This window comes from Filicampus tigris, chromosome 18 (genome assembly GCF_054856515.1).
Source record: "Filicampus tigris isolate MCC_2025a chromosome 18, RoL_Ftig_1.0, whole genome shotgun sequence".
In the NCBI taxonomy this organism is placed as follows: Eukaryota; Metazoa; Chordata; class Actinopteri; order Syngnathiformes; family Syngnathidae; genus Filicampus; species Filicampus tigris.
The window spans coordinates 8,029,897-8,050,912 of NC_141234.1; the positions used below are offsets into that span (position 1 = coordinate 8,029,897).

At 40.4% G+C, this 21,016-nt stretch overlaps 2 protein-coding genes across 10 annotated transcripts in view; one reads left to right on the forward strand and one right to left on the reverse strand.

Annotated features, from left to right (window-relative positions):
* Nucleotides 1-14,251, reverse strand: part of LOC147132268 (TBC1 domain family member 20) — a 57,507-nt gene extending 43,256 nt beyond the window's left edge. For 3 of the 9 annotated variants that reach the window (XR_015082070.1, XM_086014536.1, XM_086014537.1), the window contains exons 1-10: nucleotides 13,094-14,244; nucleotides 12,944-13,020; nucleotides 12,602-12,656; nucleotides 11,824-11,954; nucleotides 11,676-11,756; nucleotides 11,412-11,598; nucleotides 10,813-10,914; nucleotides 10,246-10,387; nucleotides 9,963-10,147; nucleotides 9,774-9,883 (exon numbers count right to left, since the gene is read on the reverse strand). Coding sequence is in view for 7 of the 9 variants with exons in the window: in XM_086014536.1 (XP_085870662.1) it covers nucleotides 9,774-9,883; nucleotides 9,963-10,147; nucleotides 10,246-10,387; nucleotides 10,813-10,914; nucleotides 11,412-11,598; nucleotides 11,676-11,756; nucleotides 11,824-11,954; nucleotides 12,602-12,656; nucleotides 12,944-12,998 (1,048 nt within the window). In the remaining 2 variants the exon portion in view is untranslated. Of the gene's footprint in view, nucleotides 1-6,270; nucleotides 9,164-9,773; nucleotides 9,884-9,962; nucleotides 10,148-10,245; nucleotides 10,388-10,812; nucleotides 10,915-11,411; nucleotides 11,599-11,675; nucleotides 11,757-11,823; nucleotides 11,955-12,601; nucleotides 12,657-12,943; nucleotides 13,021-13,093 lie in introns of those variants that run through there. The other 6 variants (XM_086014533.1, XM_086014538.1, XR_015082071.1 and 3 more) reach the window with 6 other exon arrangements.
* dgat1a (diacylglycerol O-acyltransferase 1a) lies at nucleotides 13,471-20,738 on the forward strand. The gene is made up of 17 exons (XM_086014526.1): nucleotides 13,471-14,070; nucleotides 14,950-15,037; nucleotides 16,745-16,785; nucleotides 16,862-16,947; nucleotides 17,386-17,438; nucleotides 17,533-17,638; nucleotides 17,705-17,833; nucleotides 17,938-18,012; nucleotides 18,092-18,195; nucleotides 18,273-18,311; nucleotides 18,384-18,425; nucleotides 18,511-18,555; nucleotides 18,724-18,836; nucleotides 18,915-18,980; nucleotides 19,040-19,127; nucleotides 19,202-19,264; nucleotides 19,630-20,738. Exons 1-17 carry the CDS (start codon nucleotides 13,814-13,816, stop codon nucleotides 19,768-19,770), a joined length of 1,536 nt encoding a protein of 511 aa, XP_085870652.1. The 5' UTR covers nucleotides 13,471-13,813; the 3' UTR covers nucleotides 19,771-20,738.
* Nucleotides 20,739-21,016: the final 278 nt, after the last annotated feature.

The following is a 21,016-nucleotide window of genomic DNA, read 5'->3' on the forward strand; positions in this document are numbered from 1 at the left end:
TTCCAATGTAAGTTGCAACATCTGTTTCTTTTTTGAATGTACTTACACAGTAAACAATAGAACAAACAGGCCCAAGTGAATGGCTACTAGTGATATTGATAGTACTAGATGAAAAGAGTGATACAAGCATCAAAGGATTTCTCTCAATCGCACCGGAATTACTTGAATTTGTTTCTCACTATTAAATATTTTAACGGTCACATTTGGTGTAAAAACTGCCTTTATGTTATGCGGTTCATATGGTTTGTGAATGGTTTCAGATCATTACATTGAACTACATGAAACTTGTAGGGTCCAGGGACATTTTTCCAAGGACCCACTCTTAATCCTAATGCCAATTAATATAACCCGGAATGCCAGAAGAATCAAAAAGATGCCTATATTTGACTAAAAAGTGGTAATGCTATGATAAATTCATATTCATTAGAAGAAAAAAAAAACGTGACATGAACAAAGACATGCAGTATTTTGTTTGGATGAAAAGTTGTGATCTACCAAGAATAAAGTCAGTTTTCCAAGATAACGTTTACCCATTTATCCAGTGGATTTGAAAAATAAAGCTTTATTCTTGCCTGCTTAATTCTGTTATGGAAAACACCTTTATCCCATAAAAAAGGATTTTATTCCCAAAAAATACACATTTTATTCTTGAAAATCAGACTATTTCTGTAATAATTTCAGATTTTTTAAAGATTTTATTTGGTCTAAAGCTACGGCAGAGAGGAGTAATTGGTTCGTTATATTTATTTTATTGGTTACTTTGCAGACCAGTAGCTATGGACTCCAGTCTGAGAACCACTGCAATTGAGGGCTACATTACCAAGTACAGGAAGGATATAGCAAATTAAGCCTGTATATTTTTGCCACAAGCCTACTTTGTCAGTCGTCATTAAAAAAAAACACCAGCGATGAATTAAGCGAGACGGCGGCATCGCGTTTTAAGATGATAGTCAATCCCAGCTCTGATTGGGCCCTGATTGAAAATAGGATTCTGAGCGATGTCACATCTGAAAGTTGTGACAGCACAATCAAAACGCTGAGACGTTCGTCCCATAATTGCGCACACAATCCTGTTAACAGCGACTATACTGCGTTTTTCCCCGTTGTGATTGCAGACGTTTATGGCTGACACTCCGCCTTGTCCGACGTGATAAAGCAGGGGTGGCAAATGCTCTCAGTCATGGTGAGAAATTCTTACAAGAAGAGGCAGAGGCTAGCAGTAAAATGAGTAGGCAGTATGTACAAAAAAAAAAAAAAAGGCTCAACAACTCATGGCCGAAAAGTCACAGGAATCCTTGAAGCTATAATTAATCATTTTAAAACGATATTTACTATTGTCTGGCCACTTCTGTTTTCCGTAGAGATATTTGTTGCTGACGGATACGGGCCATTGGAGAAATAAGTAAGTGTCATCAAGCAATCGACGCAATAATCGATTTGTTAGTGAAAATCGTAATTGGAACCACATCTAGTAGACAGATGGGTGACTCTAAATTGCAAAGATTTCGGTTTTCGGTCTTTGCGTATAGGCGGAGCATGGCAGCGGAGTACTGCTCACAGTTTGAATTTATTTTGCACTCTTATGAAGGCATGAAAGTTTTGGAGGAGCCTTTGGCCCCCTCCCCCCCGGACCTCGTAAAGGACGACATGCCTTTCCTTGATCACCCTGCGCTTTGACTACCTTTAAACCCTTGGCCAAAGTGTGAATCTTTTGATGAATTTCCACTCACACGACGTCTCCCGTGTCCCGCGGCGCTTCCACCGTGGCTGGCCATCTGATCTCTTAATGATGTGTGAAGCTCATTTTTTTAAGTTTTAGCCGAGTCTCTCATCTTTGCTGCCTGTACAGATGGAACGTGCTCACCTTTTTTTTTTTTCCGGGGCAAACTTCATGCAAACTAAGCACTTTGGGAAACCTGTGCCATCCGAGCAAAGGCTTTCAATTTGTGTGGATTGCTAAATTCCCTGTAGATGCAACATGCATACATCAAACAGAACTGCAAACAGCTTTGAGTTGTCTGGTATATGGATCCAAGTATTAGAATTAAGGAAGAGCAATGCATTTGATCACTCAAACTCCCAAAAAGTGCTAGGTATTCATTAAGAACATTCTATACTTTATTTTAACATTACTTCAGCTTTACAGATGCCACATCTATTGTACAAATGGTGTGTTGTAGTTAATGATGCCCACCATGACAGACAGAGTAAAATTTACTTCAATGCAAATGTAGTTCTTTTCTTTCTAACGAGTGAAAAATGAGGTGTTTGAGGTGCATATCACTCTGAGGAAATGCCATATTTACAAAATGAATCGCTTATCGATCTCAGGATTGACAAAAGTTGACAAAAAGCTTTTTCTTCCTGGTGCCTAACAATCTGAGAATTCAGAAGGAAATAGTTTGAAAGGAATGTTAATGCCGTGTAATTATCATACTAAGAAGAAATTAGTGGGACTCTGTACAAAAAGTAATGTGGTGGTGCAGCAAACAACATGGATTTAGTATGATTATGTAAAAAAAACCACTATATTTTGATGCATCAAGTATCAAAAAAGTAATACAATAAAATGACAAAAAATAATATAGTAGAATTTGGACTAAAAGCAATGACGTGAAGGTATTCCCAAGAATTTCATAGGATTTGTTCAAAGTAATGCAATGAAACTACTAAAATATTTTGTAGGATTTTACACAAAACGTAATACAGCAACAGCAATATAGTCCATTTTGTACAAAAACGAATGCAGTGAAATTACTATCAAGAATTCTGTATGAACTCGTTCAGACCTAATGCAGCGTAATTACTCAAAAGACTAGTATAGTAGTTAATACAGTTAAACTACCGGCGAGGACAGCATTACAGACAAAAAAGACTTATTACATTGATAATTGTGCTACTGTCCGGCTCGATTATCACAAGCATTATTGTCGTCTTAAAACATAATAGCTCTGAAACTAGAGCTGAAAAACAGCTTCTTTACCCTTCCAATTAGAATGCATGACTCTTGGTAGGAAAAGCTACAAAATCCCCACGATAACAGACAAAGTGCCAAACGTCTAAGCGAGCAGAGAGTCCATTCTGGTTGTAATTAAACGGCAAGCGCGTGACTGCACCGCACTGTGTCACCGCCACACTTGCATTAGAATGAATGACAATCTCCCAGCCAATCACTGTGCGCCTTTATGGATCATTTGTCAGGGCCGGCCGTTAGACTGCCAACTTCTTGACATTTACCCACAAATTCACATTTCTCACACACATGCAAACACGTGTGCACACACACCACTGAACGCTTGTTGACATTTTGCATGTGCACATTTTTGTTCGCCGAGGCGTTTTCAAACGAAGGACGTGAGACCGTGCGATTTAAGACAGATTGATGTGTTCCCCATCTGGAAGAAAATAAATAAATAAATGACACGGATGGATCCAATTGAAGCTTAAAAAAATATGAACTAGCCATCTCCGGCTGGCGACGTTGGCGTATTAGCGGCGGCAGATGAGCGAAGTACTGACAGAGAGGCTGAAAAGATTAACAGGACATCATCGCGATGTCGGGGGAACTTTAACGGACTGTGAAATCAGTCAGCGTCGGAAGCAAATACGGCAGATGGACAAAATCATTTTGGCTATTTTAGGGCCGATGCAGCTTCCATGGTCTTGTTTTGACATATGAATCCACCAGGAAAGAATTTAGTAGGATTTGGGATTTTAAAAAATAGTGCAGTGTATCACTATGAATTTATAGTCGTAGGCTTTTGTACAAAATTAAGTGAAATTACTGGTAAGAATTCAGTAGGACTTTGTCCCAAAAAATTCACGCGTTTTGTTCACTTTGGGAGACATTTCTAGGGGTTGTAAAGAAAAAACGAGCAGAGCCGTCAGGTTTTGCAGAAACGATGAATATGTGACAGTTGGATGACTCGTCTGAAAGACGAGAAAATCATCTGATTGGAGTGCCTACAAATTCCTCTGGTGTCCATGGATACGAGTTGAGACCCGGGGCTGAGGTTGGACCCTGCGGGACACCCCAGGTGGGCTAAGAAGACGAGGGGTCACGTGTGGAAAGCCCAAGAGGAGTCCGCATTGACGAGCTAAAGGCATGCGCGAAAAGTCTGAAAAGGTATTCACCCAACTGTATGACCAGGCCCTGCTTTCTGCCTAATGAGGCCCGGGGGTTATCAGACATTCACGATACGACACTTCCTTTTGCTGCACTTGACGCTGAAAAGGTTGAAATTGAAAAGTTTGCAAAGATCACACCTGCTGCACAGATGCTCCGAATAGTTTCGGTTTAATTCGGGCCGCGACTCGCGAGAGTTCCTTGACGGCTCTGAACACCAATTAAGGGAGCATCTTTTTTTGGCGGAATGGTGTTGATGTCTCCATTGGAGCTTTTGCGGATTTTATCTTCTTCTTGCAGGATCCTTTTTCTTTCATTTGTGTGCTGCCATGGAGACTTGAAAGACACTTGAAAAACGGTTTAATTCAAATAAAACAAACCAAGATCATGCATACTAATTGCATCGTGTTACCATTAAGCTAACGGACTTTCGTCAGATGAAGTTATGTGGTGTTTGGTTAAATACACAAGATATTTGTTTTAAAGTTGTCCTGCAAACTTAACTGAGGGTGGAAAAAAAAAAGAAAAAATTCGGAGTCATTTTACTATTAAATTGAGGTGCCACTGTATACACTACAGGGCTTAACGTTGTGTACATTTTGCTACAAAATTCTCATTCAGAGTACAGGGCAGGAAGAAGCTGCGGAGACACATCAGTATGCAGGGGTGCAGCGCACACGTGTTGCCTGCGAAGCACTTTGCGACATATTCTCTGATCCATGACAGAGTGAAGGGCTGAGTGGGGGGAGGGGGACCTGTAAGGCGCAGGAGGGCGACATGAGGGCTTGTGGCGCAGGAGGGCTTTTACAGCCACAGTCATTGCACTCCAATGGTTTTTGCACAAAATCTTACTACCTTTTAGTAATTGAAATTCATTTGTTTCTGGACAAATCCTACTAAATTCTATCACGGCATGAAAAAAGGCACAAAATCCTAAAAGAAATTAGTGTAATTTGATTGCCTTTTTGCATAAAACCCCAACCAAACAGTTGATTGCAACTTCACTGAAATCCCTTTTTTTGCTCAAAACATGCCAAATTCTTGCACTTTTTTGGGGGGACTGAATACAACAAAATGACCTACTTGTAAGCATTCTTTTTTTTAAACCTTTTTTTGCATTATGATTAGTAATTACACTGCAATATAATGTGTCTGGATTTCTACTAAATATGTGTTTTTAATTTCACTTCTTTGCAGGTTTTTTTTTTTTTAACAAATCCTACAAAAGTCTCCATGGCAACACACCATGACGGAAACTGTCCCTGCTATTAATGACTGGTGATGATCCTACGAAATAAAATATTTGGAAGTAATTCTACTGCATGCCTTTTTGGATTAAATCCTATTCAAGTCCTACAAAAACATCTTTTTCACAGTACTGTAAAGCCCATCAGTGAGTGGAGTCAAGGTGCTCTTATTGAAGACACAAAGTTTGTTGCGTGAGTTTGTCATTGGAGAGCTAAAAAAAAATATAAATGCATACAGCATGTAAAACAGGCAGACCCCTGGAGCAGCTGTTGTCCCTGGCGAGGGCTGTGTGCACATGCAACACATGCTTGCAGATTTGGAAGGTAACCAGAGTTGGCTTTTTAGCGCACTAACAAGTAGCGAGTAAACTGTGTGTGTTTGCGTGCGCAAATGTGTCTCTCGCTAGGGGTGCACAACCCCCACACAAATATATGACCTCCATTCTCAGTGGAGGCCATTTGACAACATCTGGATTTACGCACAATTTAATTGCAAACGCAAAGCACCACAGAAAGAGCTTTGGTGTTAGCGCTGTTTTTCGAATTAGCATTCTGAGTCCACAGTGACAATGTCTTAAATAAATAGGAAGCTAAGTAATTGCACTGAATTTCTTTTTACACAAATCTTACATTTTTGCAAGGAGAGTATGCCAACCTTAACTGCTTTTTAAGAGTCATTTTACAAAATCCTACCGAATTCTTGTAGTTTACCTGTAATACTTTCTGTACAAATCCTACTGAATTGTTGTGGGTAATATAACGGCAAAGCTTTCTGTCCAACTTGTACAAAATCAGTAGTGGTCTATATGATTTCATATTTTACACAATTTAACACCACCAAAACAAAAAAAATTTGCAATTTAATAAAATAATTAAAAAAACAAAACATCGGCCATATGGACATCAATTATTATTTATTCACTGCTTTACACAAGGGCACCAGCTCAATTGCAGAGTATTCATAACTTAACATTTCTTTGGAATACATCATTAGTTACTGCTGTGATAATATATATTTAAATATTTTTGTATTGCATTCCTTCAATAAAACACTCGTCGAAAGCACGGCGGCGTGATGAATATTCCGTACTAGTACTACTACTAACTATTGGACACAATAGTGCATTTGATAGCATAGGCAAGTTTGTTCCAGTTTCCTTCCTCATGTGCGCCATGATTTTTTTTCCACTTGATTTCATTTTCACTTTTACTGACCCCAGTGAGCCATAATGGCATCATAAAACAAACATGCCAGGTTGTTGGAATTAAAACAATATGTCTGTGCATAAAGAGCACCGAAAAAACACACACAAAAAGATTAAACTGCCCGGCGAGGTGCTGATTTATCAAGCGCCCAATTAAAGTGATTAACAATAAAAGTCACTCACACTAAGCACATTGCTATTAGCGTGTTTTGGGACATTCACATTCCACAGTAGCTGGGGATGTTGTTTTGAAAGTCGGCAAGCGTGAAAGGCAGGACTTAAGTAAAACTATGAGTAGCTGAGCTCTTCCTGCGAGTTGCCGGCGCGCATCAAAATACATCGTTGCGATCATTGCTTGACCACTCACATTCGGAATCCACAGAAGGCAGAAATGTCGTCTCGATTTGTTTTGACAGTCAGCGAAACGCACACTAGCAACACCTGCAGGACTTTAGTGCAACAGTATGTAACATAGAGGCAGAAATGTCCTCTTGATTCGTTTTGACAGCCCGCAAGTTTAAAACGCACAATCCCTACAGGTCAGGTCTTGATTTGTTTTGACAGTAAGCAACTGTTGAAAATGCATGCTACGTACATCTACAGGATTGAAGTGGAACAGTGTGGAGTCAACAGTCAATTTATGATAGACACGTCTCTTTTTTGAGGTTTCAACATTCTGAGTCAGCAGAAGCTGGAAATGTCTTGATTAAAGTTTGAAAGGCACATTTGCGACACCTACAGGACTCAACTTAACCTACATGTAGAAGCTCAAAGTATTATGCATTACACTTTAAAGCACGTTGTTGCGAGCCTTAATTTTAGCTTTGGCAATTTGAGTCCTAAATCAACTACAGTTTGAAAGACGGTTTAGCCACATATAATGGACTTAAGTGAAACTACGAGTACCGTATTTTCCGGACTATAAACCGCTACTTTTTTCCTAGGTTTTGAACCATGCGATTATATACAGGTGCGGCTATTCTGTGGATTGTTCTTCCACCGCTAGGGGCGCTCTAACCGGAATTAGAATCAAAACTAAGGAACCTCGTATGATGCAAGTTTTAAGTTGAAGGCCATGGATTTTGCTAGCCAGGAAGGAAACCGCGCTACTGCACGCAAGTCACTGTTAGGAAAGAATCTGTTCGGGTACATACACATTTACAGTTCAAAATTGTTCTATAAATGCAGTAAATATCACATTTTTCAACATTGATAGGTGCGGCTTACATATCGTTTTTTTCATTATTTTTAAAAAAATACAGTGGATGCGGTTTATAGTCCAGAAAATACGGTAGCTAAGCTCTTTCAGTTTTCTGAAGGCTTTTAAGCATGTTGTTTGTATCACTGTTTTTGATACTAGCAGAAATGTCTTCCTGATTTGTTTTGACAGTCTGTAACAGTGTAGAGCACCCACCATCAGAGCGTCCAACTGGCGCGTGCTCATCAGGGGGGCGCACGAAAATCAATAAGTCCTCCACCAAAAGCGGGTCTGCACATTATTAGGTAACGTTTAGCCTGACCAAAGGGCCAAGCCGAGGGAGACCAAGGCTGTGCTGTGCGAACTTGCGCTCACAAATGCAGCCGGCCCGTGCTGGTAAAAGCTGATGAATATTTCAGAGCCGAAGACGTCGGTACACGGCGCAGACATTGCTGGGGAAATCGCTACACTGCTAACACACACATTTGTATTATTAATATTCCATTTTCGGGTATAAAACAATTGTACTCTTCTGTGGTACTCCGACAGGCTACTCTTTTCTGATTAATAAATACATTTTTAAAATTCTATTTCTTCCCATTGCGTGAAATAAATTATGTTTTTGCTAGATTAGGATTGGGATATTGAGTAAGTAAATGTTCTATTTGGGCACAGATCTGCTTAATATTTCAAGAATGTAAGAGCTTCCTGTATTTATTCAGCAGGTGTGGGGGGTGCGCCTCAACAGAGTGAGAATGTACAAATCTACAAATAGACAAACGTTTTGTGCAAAACGTCTATTATTATGCTTGCGTCCACAGGAACAATTAATTGTGTACCCGCTTTTTCTCTTTGGTTCTCTTCATCCATATTGTGAGGTTTTCAGATTTTAAATTACTTTTGTTATTTGGCCAGGGGCACTTTTTGGTTATGAGAAATTGTGTGCACTTAAAAAAAAAGAAAAAAAAAAAAAGATATACATATAAATCACACACACACGCACGCACACGCACACACACACACAGAACCAAAATATCTTAAAAGGGCAAAGTAATGGCTAACAGCAGTTTAAACCTTGTTCCAGTGAGCTACTTCCTCCTCAGCTGCAAGGTTCGAGTGCTTACAGTGAGTCTAAGGAAGAAGCCCATCAGAAGAGCTGCAGCAACGCGTCGGGTGCCCACTCCATGGCCGTTTGGGCCACGGCAAAAACAGCCGCCCCCAGTGTGGCTGACAGCCCCCACACTGCCATCTTCACCATCCTGTTCCCCTTCCCCCATCGCTGGACCCCGTCCTGGGGCAAAGCCATGTCCAAGCCCGTGTGGCGAGCTGCGACGAGCACAGAACAAGGGTGAAGAAGAGGAGGATGACGAGGGGGAGGGGTTTCATGCTGCATTTTGGTTTTTTGAGGAGGGTTTGGGGAATATTTCAACACCAGGAGTAGAAACACAGTAGAGTTAAGGTGATTATTTTTTTTCATCTACACTTATTAACATAACAACAACACCACGTTAGGGTGAGCCAAGGACTCCCGTCAGTGACGTGAAACGGAACGAGAGTTATTGTAAGAGAGTCTGTGGGTCAGACCAATTCCGTCTCAGGATTTGCGATTATAAATACTGAACACGTTTCATATTTATGACTGTGGACCCTGACCATTTTCAGAGCAGATTGGGGAGGAGAAATCACATTTACGAAAACTCAGACCAGAGAATAAATTGCTGAGGCTTACCTTTAAGAGACAATCAAATATCAGGTTTTTGCAGATCTTGACCAAAAGTGCAGGAAAATGCTTAAATTTGGCCCGATTGTTGGTACGTGTAGCCCGCTTAAGGCTATTCTGAAGGTCTGGATAATATTCAGTGATGGCACTACACCGTTTGGCCTAAACTGTTAAATTCTAAAGCATTTGTTTGCTTTTTTTTATTGGCCTTCTCTCTTGACTAAACGAGACAAGGACCATCATTATGCGGAGACCCTGAGAACGTCGCCATCATTACCTTGTCTCGAAGAGGCAGAGGCCTGAGCCTTGGCGAGACGCTGGAGAACCGAGTCCGGTCTCTGGTGGAGTGTCGAAAGCTGGAAGTCCTTGAAGGTGCTTATGGACAAGCTGGAGAACCACACCAAGAATTGTATGAGTCTAGGAAAGAATGCATGCAGTGCAGCGAAAGGTCACGCTAGGTAACAACCTTTTACGAGATTGTAGCGCAGCCCGCTTGGCCAGCAAGGCAGGAGGGTAGCAGTGGAACAGGTCTTGGGACTGGCTAATCAGGTCTTCATACGGGAGGTCGTGCGGCATGCGTGAGAGGAGGTGGTGCACCATGGCCATGTCGCATTCCGTCCGCTTCACCTCCTGCTCTCTGTGCAGCACGATCTGGTGGAACGACGGGTCGTGTTGATATAGCATTGAAAAGGAAGAGCTTTTTCTATGATCGTCTGCTCACAAGAAGACCGGAGCTGAGGTTTGCTTACTGTGGCAGCGAGATAGATGGGCATCATGGGGTGTGAGGCCAAGAAGAAGTCGTACAGTCTCAGCGTGTGTTTGAACTCAGACAGGACGTGTCCGTACCACGTGATAAGCCAGGACAGGGCAAAGATGGTTCCCACCTCCGCTCTAATAAGCAACATCAAAATAAATGAGACATGGTAACTATCTTTCACATAGGGTTGAAGATTTTGAAAAAAATAACATAATTGCAATTTTTTTCCCCGCCTCATTATTGTCATGATTTACCGTAATATGCAATGTTTTCAAAGGTCCTCTTTCCCATGCATTTTTTTAACAAACAAAAGCAATAAATTAATCTGCGTTAGCGTCAACAATAACAGATTTATTACATGAAAACGTTCTGGTCTTAAAGGTTAGGCTTATGCTAAAATAAAAGTCAATGAACCATGAAATAATATGAGAGACAGTTTATCTACTTTGTTGTTAACTTACTCAACAATTTGACAAGCATTCTTTAAAGCGCTCGCTAGGACAACATCACAAAATTCTGCCAAACAAATGCTACAGAAACCTGATGGATGGGCTTGTACCTGATCATGAAGTCATGCAGTTCTTTGTCAACAACGTCCAATATAGGCATCAGGTAGTTTAAAATATGCTTTGTGCTGTCCATTGTTGGATCCATGAAGTCTCTACAAAGAGAAATAAATGTTAACAGGGGAGTGTAATGCAGTGGAACCTCAGTTCATGTATATAGGAATAACATTTAATTTTAAAAGAAATATTTCCTCGGTTTATGCACTATGCTTCGCTTCATCAAGGGTCAGTTGTGCTTTTCTCTCACACTGTTCGAGCATCCTGAATTTTACATAGAGATATATATTTTGCTCTAATTTAACCCAGGGCATAGCGCTCCCAACTATACGAAAACTGTATTGATATGAACAATTTCCTGTTCCTCTTCAACCTAACACTTACCAAATGAACTCCATACATTAGGCACTGCTGCCATCTAGATGCAATGACAGCAGACTGCTGATGTTGTTGCAATATTACAAGAAAGTAAAAAAGGCCATAATAATACAAAAGTCAAAATTCCCACAAAAAATTAAATGCAATATTTGGTCAAATAATATTAATAGTATAAAGTTAAGTCAAGTTACAAAGTAATACTCATGCTGTATGCTACCTGAGATGGTATTTGGATAATGTATGCAACATGGCGATGGCCATACGCTCGCCGACAACCAGCAGCAATGTGACGGCCACGTCGTGGTATCCTTGATAGTAGTTGAGCTGCGGGTTGCACCTCAGCACCTCCAGGATGATATCCACCAGCTGCTCCTGGAGTGCGGCTCGCTCCACAGATGGCATAGCTGCCAGAAGTGACATAAGTGATCGTCAAAGTCTACTGTGCCATTTTGAACACACAAAAATTGCACAGCAGAAGGACCTTTTGGAAAGCGTTTCATGGATCTTCTGACATCCATGACCACCTGGTTGTAGTCCTTGTGGTTCTCTCGTCCATCTTTTCCTGAAAGAGATCCTGGATTATGCATCATATACCTTTAAAAAGTACTACACTTGAGTTTGACACTAACCAGGCTTATATGGAAGATTGTATACGTTGATGTTGAGCAATTTAGGCCAAACTTTATAGCGGAGTTCATTTGAAAGCAGTCCTCCCTTACTGGCCGCGGCCCTCCTCAGGGTCTCAACGTCCACCGGATCCCTGTGCAATGAAGGGATCATATTCACTTTTTAACGACTTGTATAGAAAGAATTGGATGTGTGCATTAAGTGTAAAAGTGGTATTATTTATCTGCCTATTTCTGAAAAGGTGTCTGTGTTCTGCACTTATTACCCACTGTTACTTGACTGGGTGAAGATTCAGAGCCACTTTCAGGCATGTTCAAAAACTGAGCCCCAGTCATCATGGAATTGTCATTGGCACAACAGTAGGTGGGGCGTGATGATGCCTAGCTACTCTGCACCCTTTCAAAACAGGCTGATTCCAGCATAAATATTAGGGTGTGTAAAGTGTGAAACAGTACAAGATAAGAAGATAAGAATGCCTTTATTGATCCCACAGTGGGGAAATTTTCAAGGCTTGATTCTTGGGATATTTTGTCAAAAGATGATCACACACCTGTTCTTCAGACACCTGGGAACCGGTCTGAATATACTCTAAGATAAATAGCTTTTCCAAAGTCTGCCATTACAATACTAAACTGATGGCCACATCCCTTGTGTGTATTTTTTTATTGTTTTAAATTGCAACTTAAACTTAACTTAAAATCGTGAAAGAAAATTGTAGCTTTTGTGTGTTTTGGAGTCAGATGTCTTGAGACATTTAACAACAATACAATAATGTTCTACCTGTTTAACGCCTGGTGGATCTCAGTCAACTTCTGCTTCCTCCCACAGTCCACTTCTGTAACAGGAACGATGACATAGAAAATGTGTTTAGATTTCTCCCCTAAGCAGTCCCTGGATCCAAAAATTTTATTCAACAAAATCAATTTTGAGTGATAAAAACCATCTGTTGGATGATATCATACTGCCACGCAGGCGACACTTGCAGAGGGGTGAATTACGCAGGGAAGGTATAATTCAAGTGTAACCACGAATGGGAACGTAAGTAGTTGGAGAAAAGAAGTTGAATGTTTCTAAACTGTATCTTTATTTTATTCATTGCTTGGTAACACTTGCTCGACTTACCTCTTGTGACAGGTACATTCGCCACGTTGACTTTCTTTCTCTTGAGCTTTTTCATCCCCTTTTAAAATCTTCTTGCCCTAAAAAAACAATTTACGTTATATCATGTGCCCACACAAGCGTATATAATGGCTAAATAAAAATAATTATGACCTCGTCAACGGCAACTTTAGACATTTGTGTCTCCTTGTGAGACAACTTAGCAAAATGATTCCGCTGCGCTAACCATTGGTTAAAATGAGCACGTGACTAAAATGTCGACTGCAATTGGCTGATAGCAACTTCTGCCACGCCAAGCTAACTTGTTTGTAGTTCTTTGAAGAAAGTATGCGACAGTTTTGAGTTTTGGTTATTTTGGAACCCTTCACTTTTATCGAAACATCTCCTGCAACTTTCAAGTAAAAGAATATTATTTTCGAACATCAGCAAAGGTATTTGGGGATATTTATCCAGAAAAACGCTTCATTTTGCCAAATTGTCTTATGATCTACTGACATCTGGTGGTGATAATCATAATGGCATTTATATCAACGAGAAGAAAAGTCGAATTCCTCCTCAAGTAGCTAAATTAGCGTCATTTGCGATTTCGGTGTCAAATTGTATGTTGACCAGTAATTCGGTGACCAAGCTGTGGAAGAAGATGACGCCACCTGAGAGATACCAGGCTCTGTGGAGTGGGGAGGGGGATAAGTGAGATCTGGCAACTCATCAGCTAATTGCCCCATGATCTTGATAGCGTAAGTATGAGACAGGCACGGACATTTCAACTTATGTCCTTGTAACGGCGTCACGCGTGTCCTGCGGGGGCCACTGACAAGCGAAGGACATCGGCTGGCCGACATGTCGTGGCAGGTGAACACTGCGTGAAGCGGGATGAACGATCGAGCCGAGATGAGAGGGCCGAGCGCCCGCCAGAGGAGGACGACTATTTCTGGCGGCGTGAAGCAGCAACCCCACGGGGGCAAGTGCCACGGCGGCGAGAAACCACCGCAGTGTCCCGGTAAGAAGACGGACGAGACGGCCGGGCGTCTTAATAGTAATGGAAAGGCGGACAGAGAACCGAGCCAACAGCCTACTGATAAACACAACAAACCGGGAAGTCCAGTGGACGAAATCAGCGAGGGACTCAGGTAACCTTTACGGACACTACTTTACGATCGTACATTCCTGCACTAGATTTCCACATAATGCAGTACTCTACTAGTAAGCTACTAAACTTTCCCCCTGGCTGATTGCTCTTTAGATTTGCTATACGTACTGCGTAGCTGCAGTTTTATTCAATACATATGTTATTTGTAATTATCTAAATCAACGGGGGTTAAGGAAAATACAGATGTACCTGAATGTAGCGGGGTCAGGTGTGCAGCCGCTATGGAGTGCTAAATACAAAACCTCAGGTGAACTCTTGTTAAAAGTCCAAATTAACCTACAAATGCTCAGTATATAATAATGTAATTGTTGCATTGTGAAACATCATCATGGTGACTTGTTGGCTAATGACAGCAAAAAATGACTTGCATTTCTCCACGGGCAAGTACAAACATGCGAAGTTGTTGCAAAATGACATTTTTGTACCTTTTTGTGAAATTATTTGTCACACTCAATTTCAACACTTAGCCCAGGGGCCACATACCACCAACTTTATTTTTTGAAATCAGTCGACCAAGAATTTACTTTATCAACAGCCCTGCAATACTTGTTTTACCTGTTTGTTTCATAAAATTGGTTCATTAAAAACTAGCTTTTTATTCCAATTGTTTCATAAGATAATAGGTTGTTTTATCTATTGTAAATAACAAATGGTTAATTATTTCAATTATTACTTGTTGCGGTAAACTATTCTACATTCACCTTTTTCCATTTTTATTTTGTTTTACTTCATCTCAGAATGAGCCATCTGTTTGTTTTAAAACCCAAATGTGGCCCTTGAGCACCAAAGTGTGCTCAACGGTTTCCCCCTCTTTATTTTTCGCATACAGTATTTGTAATATCTTGATTTATTTTTACAGCTGCCATGTCCGACAGGAGTCACTTCTGAGCTCTGCCAGCGGCTTCAGCAATTACAGAGGAATCCTCAACTGGTGTGTTGTCATGTTGGTGAGTGCATATCATTCAAGTAACATGTCACACAAGACAGAAAGGTTCACCATTGTAATAACAAATACAACAAAAACAAAGTAAAACTCATCCTTTGAAGTGTTCTGATGATAAATTAGGGCAAACGTGTCAAACTCAAAGCCCGGGGGGCCAGAACTGGCCCGCCACATCATTTTATGTAGCCCAAGAAATCAAATTATATGCATCAACTTCATGTTTCTTGTGAAAATGCCCAATTTTTTTTTTTACGATATTTTTATTTATATATTTATAAAAAAAAAATTTGTTACCAATCCCCAAACAATAACTACAACAAAAATGAGTTTGACATGACTGATCAATGGTGTGTGCGACTTTTGCCACATTTTCCTTAAGATCATCATATAAAGCAGTTGTGGGTGAAATGCTGCGATCAATAGCCAAATTTGATTTTTAAATCAGACGGATGGGCCAGGAGAAAATATGTAAAGTTTATTTTCATGGTTCGATGATCATTTAGTCTATTATATTATTTAAAATGAAATAATTAATTAAACCATCTAGTTTTATTTAATAGTTTGTTTTTTTAATGGTAAAATGTATCAAAGATACGTAAATTAGTCAATTTTAGTAATAAGATGAGAATTCCTTTAATTTTAATTGTATTATTTGGTTAATTTGAATGTAATTAATTAACCAATTATTGAAATAAACAGGTAAAAAAAGTCAAGGTATATCATATAAACATACACAGAAAGTTGTGTTCGTCCCAGTGCCTTGACAGGCATCCGTGACATCCTTGATCCTAAAATAAAACACCCTCGTTCTATAATTGGAATCAGCAGTCCATTATTCAATTCTTTATGAAAGACTTGTCTAAAAGTAGATTTTTGTGAAACTGCAGACACAGGAATTTGGGCCTTAAGATTTAACGGAGCGCCGAAAGTGCGGTTGTGGCTTTCATCCGTTTCGTCTACTCAGCTGAAGTCCCTAGAGCAGCATCACTCTTCTTTCTTTGTAAAGCGTGCCACTTGCCCTCGTATTACGGGTTGCACCACCATGGCCTTTTGTAGTCCTTGGTAAAGGTTACTAAAGCATAAGCCAGACAGTACGTTGAATAGAGCAACAGTTGCCTCACAGCTTGATGGAGCAGGCAACCGGCATGATGTGCAACTGCTTATAGTGGGAGTGTTTGAAATTCTAAAGAGGCCGGCATTATGTCAAAGAGGAGGTGGCGCAATTTCATTCATTTCGGGAGTTCAACTCTAAAATGTGCTTCAGAGGTCACCACGGAAAAATACCACAGATAGCAAAGTAGGAAACTGTAATGACAACCATAGAACAGGAAATGGAAATTGTTTCAATTTTTTTTTTCTTTTTTTGGTGATATCACCACAGAAGTGTGATAACCAGAAGGCTAGAAATGGTTTGACTTTTTCTTTAGCTTTCAGTAGTAGAAGTTGTTTTTTGTTTCCACAGTGTGATGACATGACCACACACACCAATGCCTACTTTTTTGTTTTTATCTCAAACTTCAGACCTTATCAATCAGAAACAACCGCCGTCATAAACGTTTATCAGATGTTGTTGAGCGCTCCCTTGGCCGCACCTCGACCTTTTTATTGAGCAAGACAACAATAAACAGCAGCCCCCCCCATTATGGCTGATTGTGATCACTTTGCAAAGAACATGAAAATTAACTGTAAAAATATATTTTTTGCCTCTCAGGTGCTGAGTAATGCGCGCCTCTTCCTGGAGAATATAATAAAGTCAGTATACACTGATATCGTTTCCCCACGTTTGTTGCCAGCAATTAGTCTGAGCCCAAGCTGTTGTCTTCCGCAGGTATGGCATTCTTGTCGACCCCATACAGGTGGTGTCGCTCTTCTTGAAAGACCCCTACAGCTGGCCATCCGCTTGCCTCATCATTGGTATGACAATTCATCGCTGAATTCCATTTTTAGCGTCATCATTTAATTCATGTATTACTTTATTTTTTGTCGAAGAAGAAATACTCACAGGAATGTAATCATCTTAAAAAAAATATTACTGCAGCTTTCTGAGTCACTTGGTTGTTTAGAATGTGTGTATTATAGTGCCCCCTGGTGGCAAAACTGCACACTGTATGGATTCATAAAACTATATTTTTCCATTAAAAAAACATGTTACAATAATAGTGACGTTTATTATTTTCATGCTATTTTATTCTTTTTATAATGACTTTTCATTCAAGCCAAATAGCAAGTTGTTTTTAAAAGTCCATGCAGCTGTTTTTGAACAAGAGCTGTTCCAGTCATAAAGTCAAGTATTCCTGTCAAAGTTCACACATGTTGTTGTTTCTTTCTCGCTCTCCTGTCCTGTTTTTCCAGCATCCAACGTGTTCATTTTGGCAGCTTTGTACACGGAGAGACGTTTGGCCGTGGTGAGATGCTGCTCTGCTTTCTTTCAGATTTATTTATTTAATTAGCCGTTTTGTCATTATGATGAAAAATTGCATTGTGATTATGAATTTTTAGGGAACTGTGTCCGAAACAACTGGCTTGATCCTTCACATATTCAACTTGACGTCACTGCTGATTTTTCCCTCTGCGACGGTCCTCACTGTCACCTCTGTTACCCCTGGTAGGTAACACACACACGTTTCTTTCGTCTGATACGTTATTTATTTGAAGTGTCTGTTTTTGTCAGTGGGCGGTATTCTCTCCTTGGGCATCTACACGGTGCTGTTCCTCAAGCTGTACTCCTACCAGGACACCAACAGGTGGTGCCGGGAGATCAGACAAGCCAAAGCCAAGCGACTGACTCGCTCCTACTCATGTGAGTCTTGTTCAACTTTGTGGTGAGCAAATCTCGTAAGACATCAGCTCAGTGAGCATTTTTACATACTGTATTTTAAGCCGATACTTGTATGTGATTTCCAGGTCCGTCTGTGGCTCAGTCCAACGGCTCAGCAGTGCACAGCAATGTCTCCTACCCTGGGAATCTCACCCACAGAGGTGACAATTTTTTTTTTTTTTGGGGGGGGGGGGGATTTTTAAATGCTGGATTAGTCACCTCAATGTGCTTTGTCCTCAGACATGTACTACTTTGTGTTTGCGCCGACGCTCTGCTACCAGCTCAACTTCCCACGCTCGCCCAGGATACGCAAACGCTTCCTCCTGAGGAGGCTCTTTGAAATGGTAACGTTTGAAAGAATGGAATGAACCAAAGGGCTAATTTGGGGGTGTTTAAATGTGTGGTTTGCTTCTCCTTGCAGCTGTTCTTTATGCAGCTGCTGGTGGGGTTAATCCAGCAGGTGATGTTGCTGCAGTCATCCACAAATGTTAATTTAATAAAACAACTAATGTGATCCGTTTGTGTCTTGCAGTGGATGGTTCCGACCATCCAGAACTCCATGAAGCCGTTCCAGGTGGGATGGAGGCTCAGTGAAGTCTCATGTCAAACACTGCAAGTTGTATTGTGTGATTAGAGTGACAATTGTTTCTGTCGCGCAGGAAATGGACTTTTCTAGAATGGTGGAGCGGCTTCTAAAGTTGGCGGTGAGTGTCGCCGAATAACTTTCGTACCGGAGTTTGACACCTGCGGATGACATGAATCTCGTGCAGCGGTAGCCGAGGTCAAAGTGTCACGATGCGTTCAGGGACACGGTGTAAATTACACATTGCAACCCTGTCTCCTTCTTTATCTTTCTCCGTTCTCCTCCTCAGGTCCCCAACCATCTGATCTGGTTAATCTTTTTCTATTGGTTCTTCCACTCGTCCATGAACTTTGTGGCCGAGCTGCTACAGTTTGGGGACAGAGAGTTCTACAGGGATTGGTGGTAAATACTAAGAACATGCAGTATATTATATCTAACATGAACTGTATGTGCAAATACACCCAAATGTAATTTATGCAGGAACTCCGAGAGCGTCACCTACTTCTGGGCCAACTGGAACATCCCGGTTCACAAGTGGTGCCTGAGGTGAGCGGACGCATCATTAGTAACACCCGTCTACTCGTCTAATCGTCTCCATTTTGTAGACATTTCTACAAGCCAATGTTGAGGAAAGGCGTCAACAAGCTGGTGGCCCAAAGTGCCGTCTTCCTGCTGTCCGCGTTCTTCCATGAGGTAACCACCAAAAACAGTCACGTTTTGATTTGAATTTTTCGTATTAACTCTTTTGGATTGGTTTTGCTCCTTAGTATTTGGTGAGCGTCCCTCTGAAGATGTTCCGACTCTGGGCCTTTATGGGCATGATGGCTCAGGTGAGGGAAAAAATGGCAGCAATTACATTTATTGCAGATGAGAACTATCAGTTGTATTCTGTTATTACATTTTAGGTCAATTGAAAAGAGTTTAAAGCTTAATTTAAAAAAAAATTTGCAGAGAAACGCAATGGAAAAGGCAAAGAAAAAAAATGCAAGTGCTTCTGTTTTAGTTAGCAACAGAGTTCAAAAGGACTTTGCAGTCACTTATTTAATGTCTGTGTATGAATGAAATTACACGTGTACTACCAATATTTTTTTCCGACGTAAAATGAATCGCTCGTGCGGGGACTGTTTACATGCCGTGCTGTTTGTGTCGGCAACAAACCAATGAGCCTTCGACTTTATCTCTTTATTCTCGCCAGGTTCCCCTAGCTTGGTTCGTGGGTCGCTTCCTGAACGGCATCTATGGCAACGCGGCCGTTTGGATGTCGCTCATCATCGGCCAACCGGTCGCCGTGCTGATGTACGTGCACGACTACTATGTCACGCACTACGGCACATAGCGTCGACCGAGGAGGGGGGGGGGGGTGCTTCCGTTTTCAATCAATGGCCAAAGATGAGAAAGATGTAGACTGTAGAGGAAAATCTAATAAGCAAAACTACCATTTTCTCAACTACAAACAATGCAAGCTTCAAAGTAAACTAAATGTGTATGAATACATGACTTCTGTGTCGATGTTGTGTTTCCTTCCTAGTTTTGTGTATCACTTCTGTAATAATGTTCCATCTTTTTGGTCATTTTTGTGCAGAGGTTGAACAACCGTCGAATGCTTTAGCACTTTACAGAGATGCATGCTCTCTACTTGAACCATAATATTTCTATGAATGTTTTTGCCGTATTTCTTTGTTTTTGCTATCCGCTTTACATAATAAACCAGTGTTTCCTAACCTTTATTGAGCCAAGGCACATAATTTACATTTAAAAAGTATGTAGTGTACCGTCATAGATGAACAAAGAGTTATTTGTAATGAATATTTTCACATTCACTGCCAAACCGTCGAGTTACATTGGATATTTAACTTGAATAGCTGTGAATTACTTTTAAGTGAAATTGAATCATTTTGGCACAGTGGTTGGGAATCACTGAACTAAAATAGTTTGAAATTGTTTTTTGTCGAGCTGAGATGGAGGCACTCTCCTTTTAATACTAAACACTTCAGGGAACGTCGGTGTAAGATAAAGCAGCAAGGCTGGCATTCATTAATGAAAGAAAAGGAAGTGCCTGCTTGTTTTGAAGTTAAAAGAGGCCAAAGCATTTGGACCTTTGCTGCACCAATGGGAGTTTTAATAGCCATTGTAAAGTGTATTTCATAGCGTATGCACAAAAAGATGTAGCTTGGTTAAACTGCCTTTTAAAAACTCTTGTTATATATACATACTGTCTATATGTATAAATAATATAAAATGTCAATTGAATGTTTTGTGAGTTCAATCCAAAGTAAAAATGAAAAAATGTTTTGGTAATGCAAATGCGTGTCAGTGTTTCATTTCATTAGGAATAGAACTTTTAAGAACTTTTGTTTTCGATGCTCACTGAATGAATGGCTGAATTAATTTTCAATTACCTCACTTTTCTTTTGTCCGGTTCTTAGGAATTACATCAGAATGAATGTATTAACATTGAAACTGGAACAGTCAAGTCAGCACTTTGCAAATAGACCACATCCGGTTTTGTCACAAAAATAAGTCCATAACAGTTCAATTTATTTTTACATACAGAGAAAACATTAAACATGTTAATTTATGTT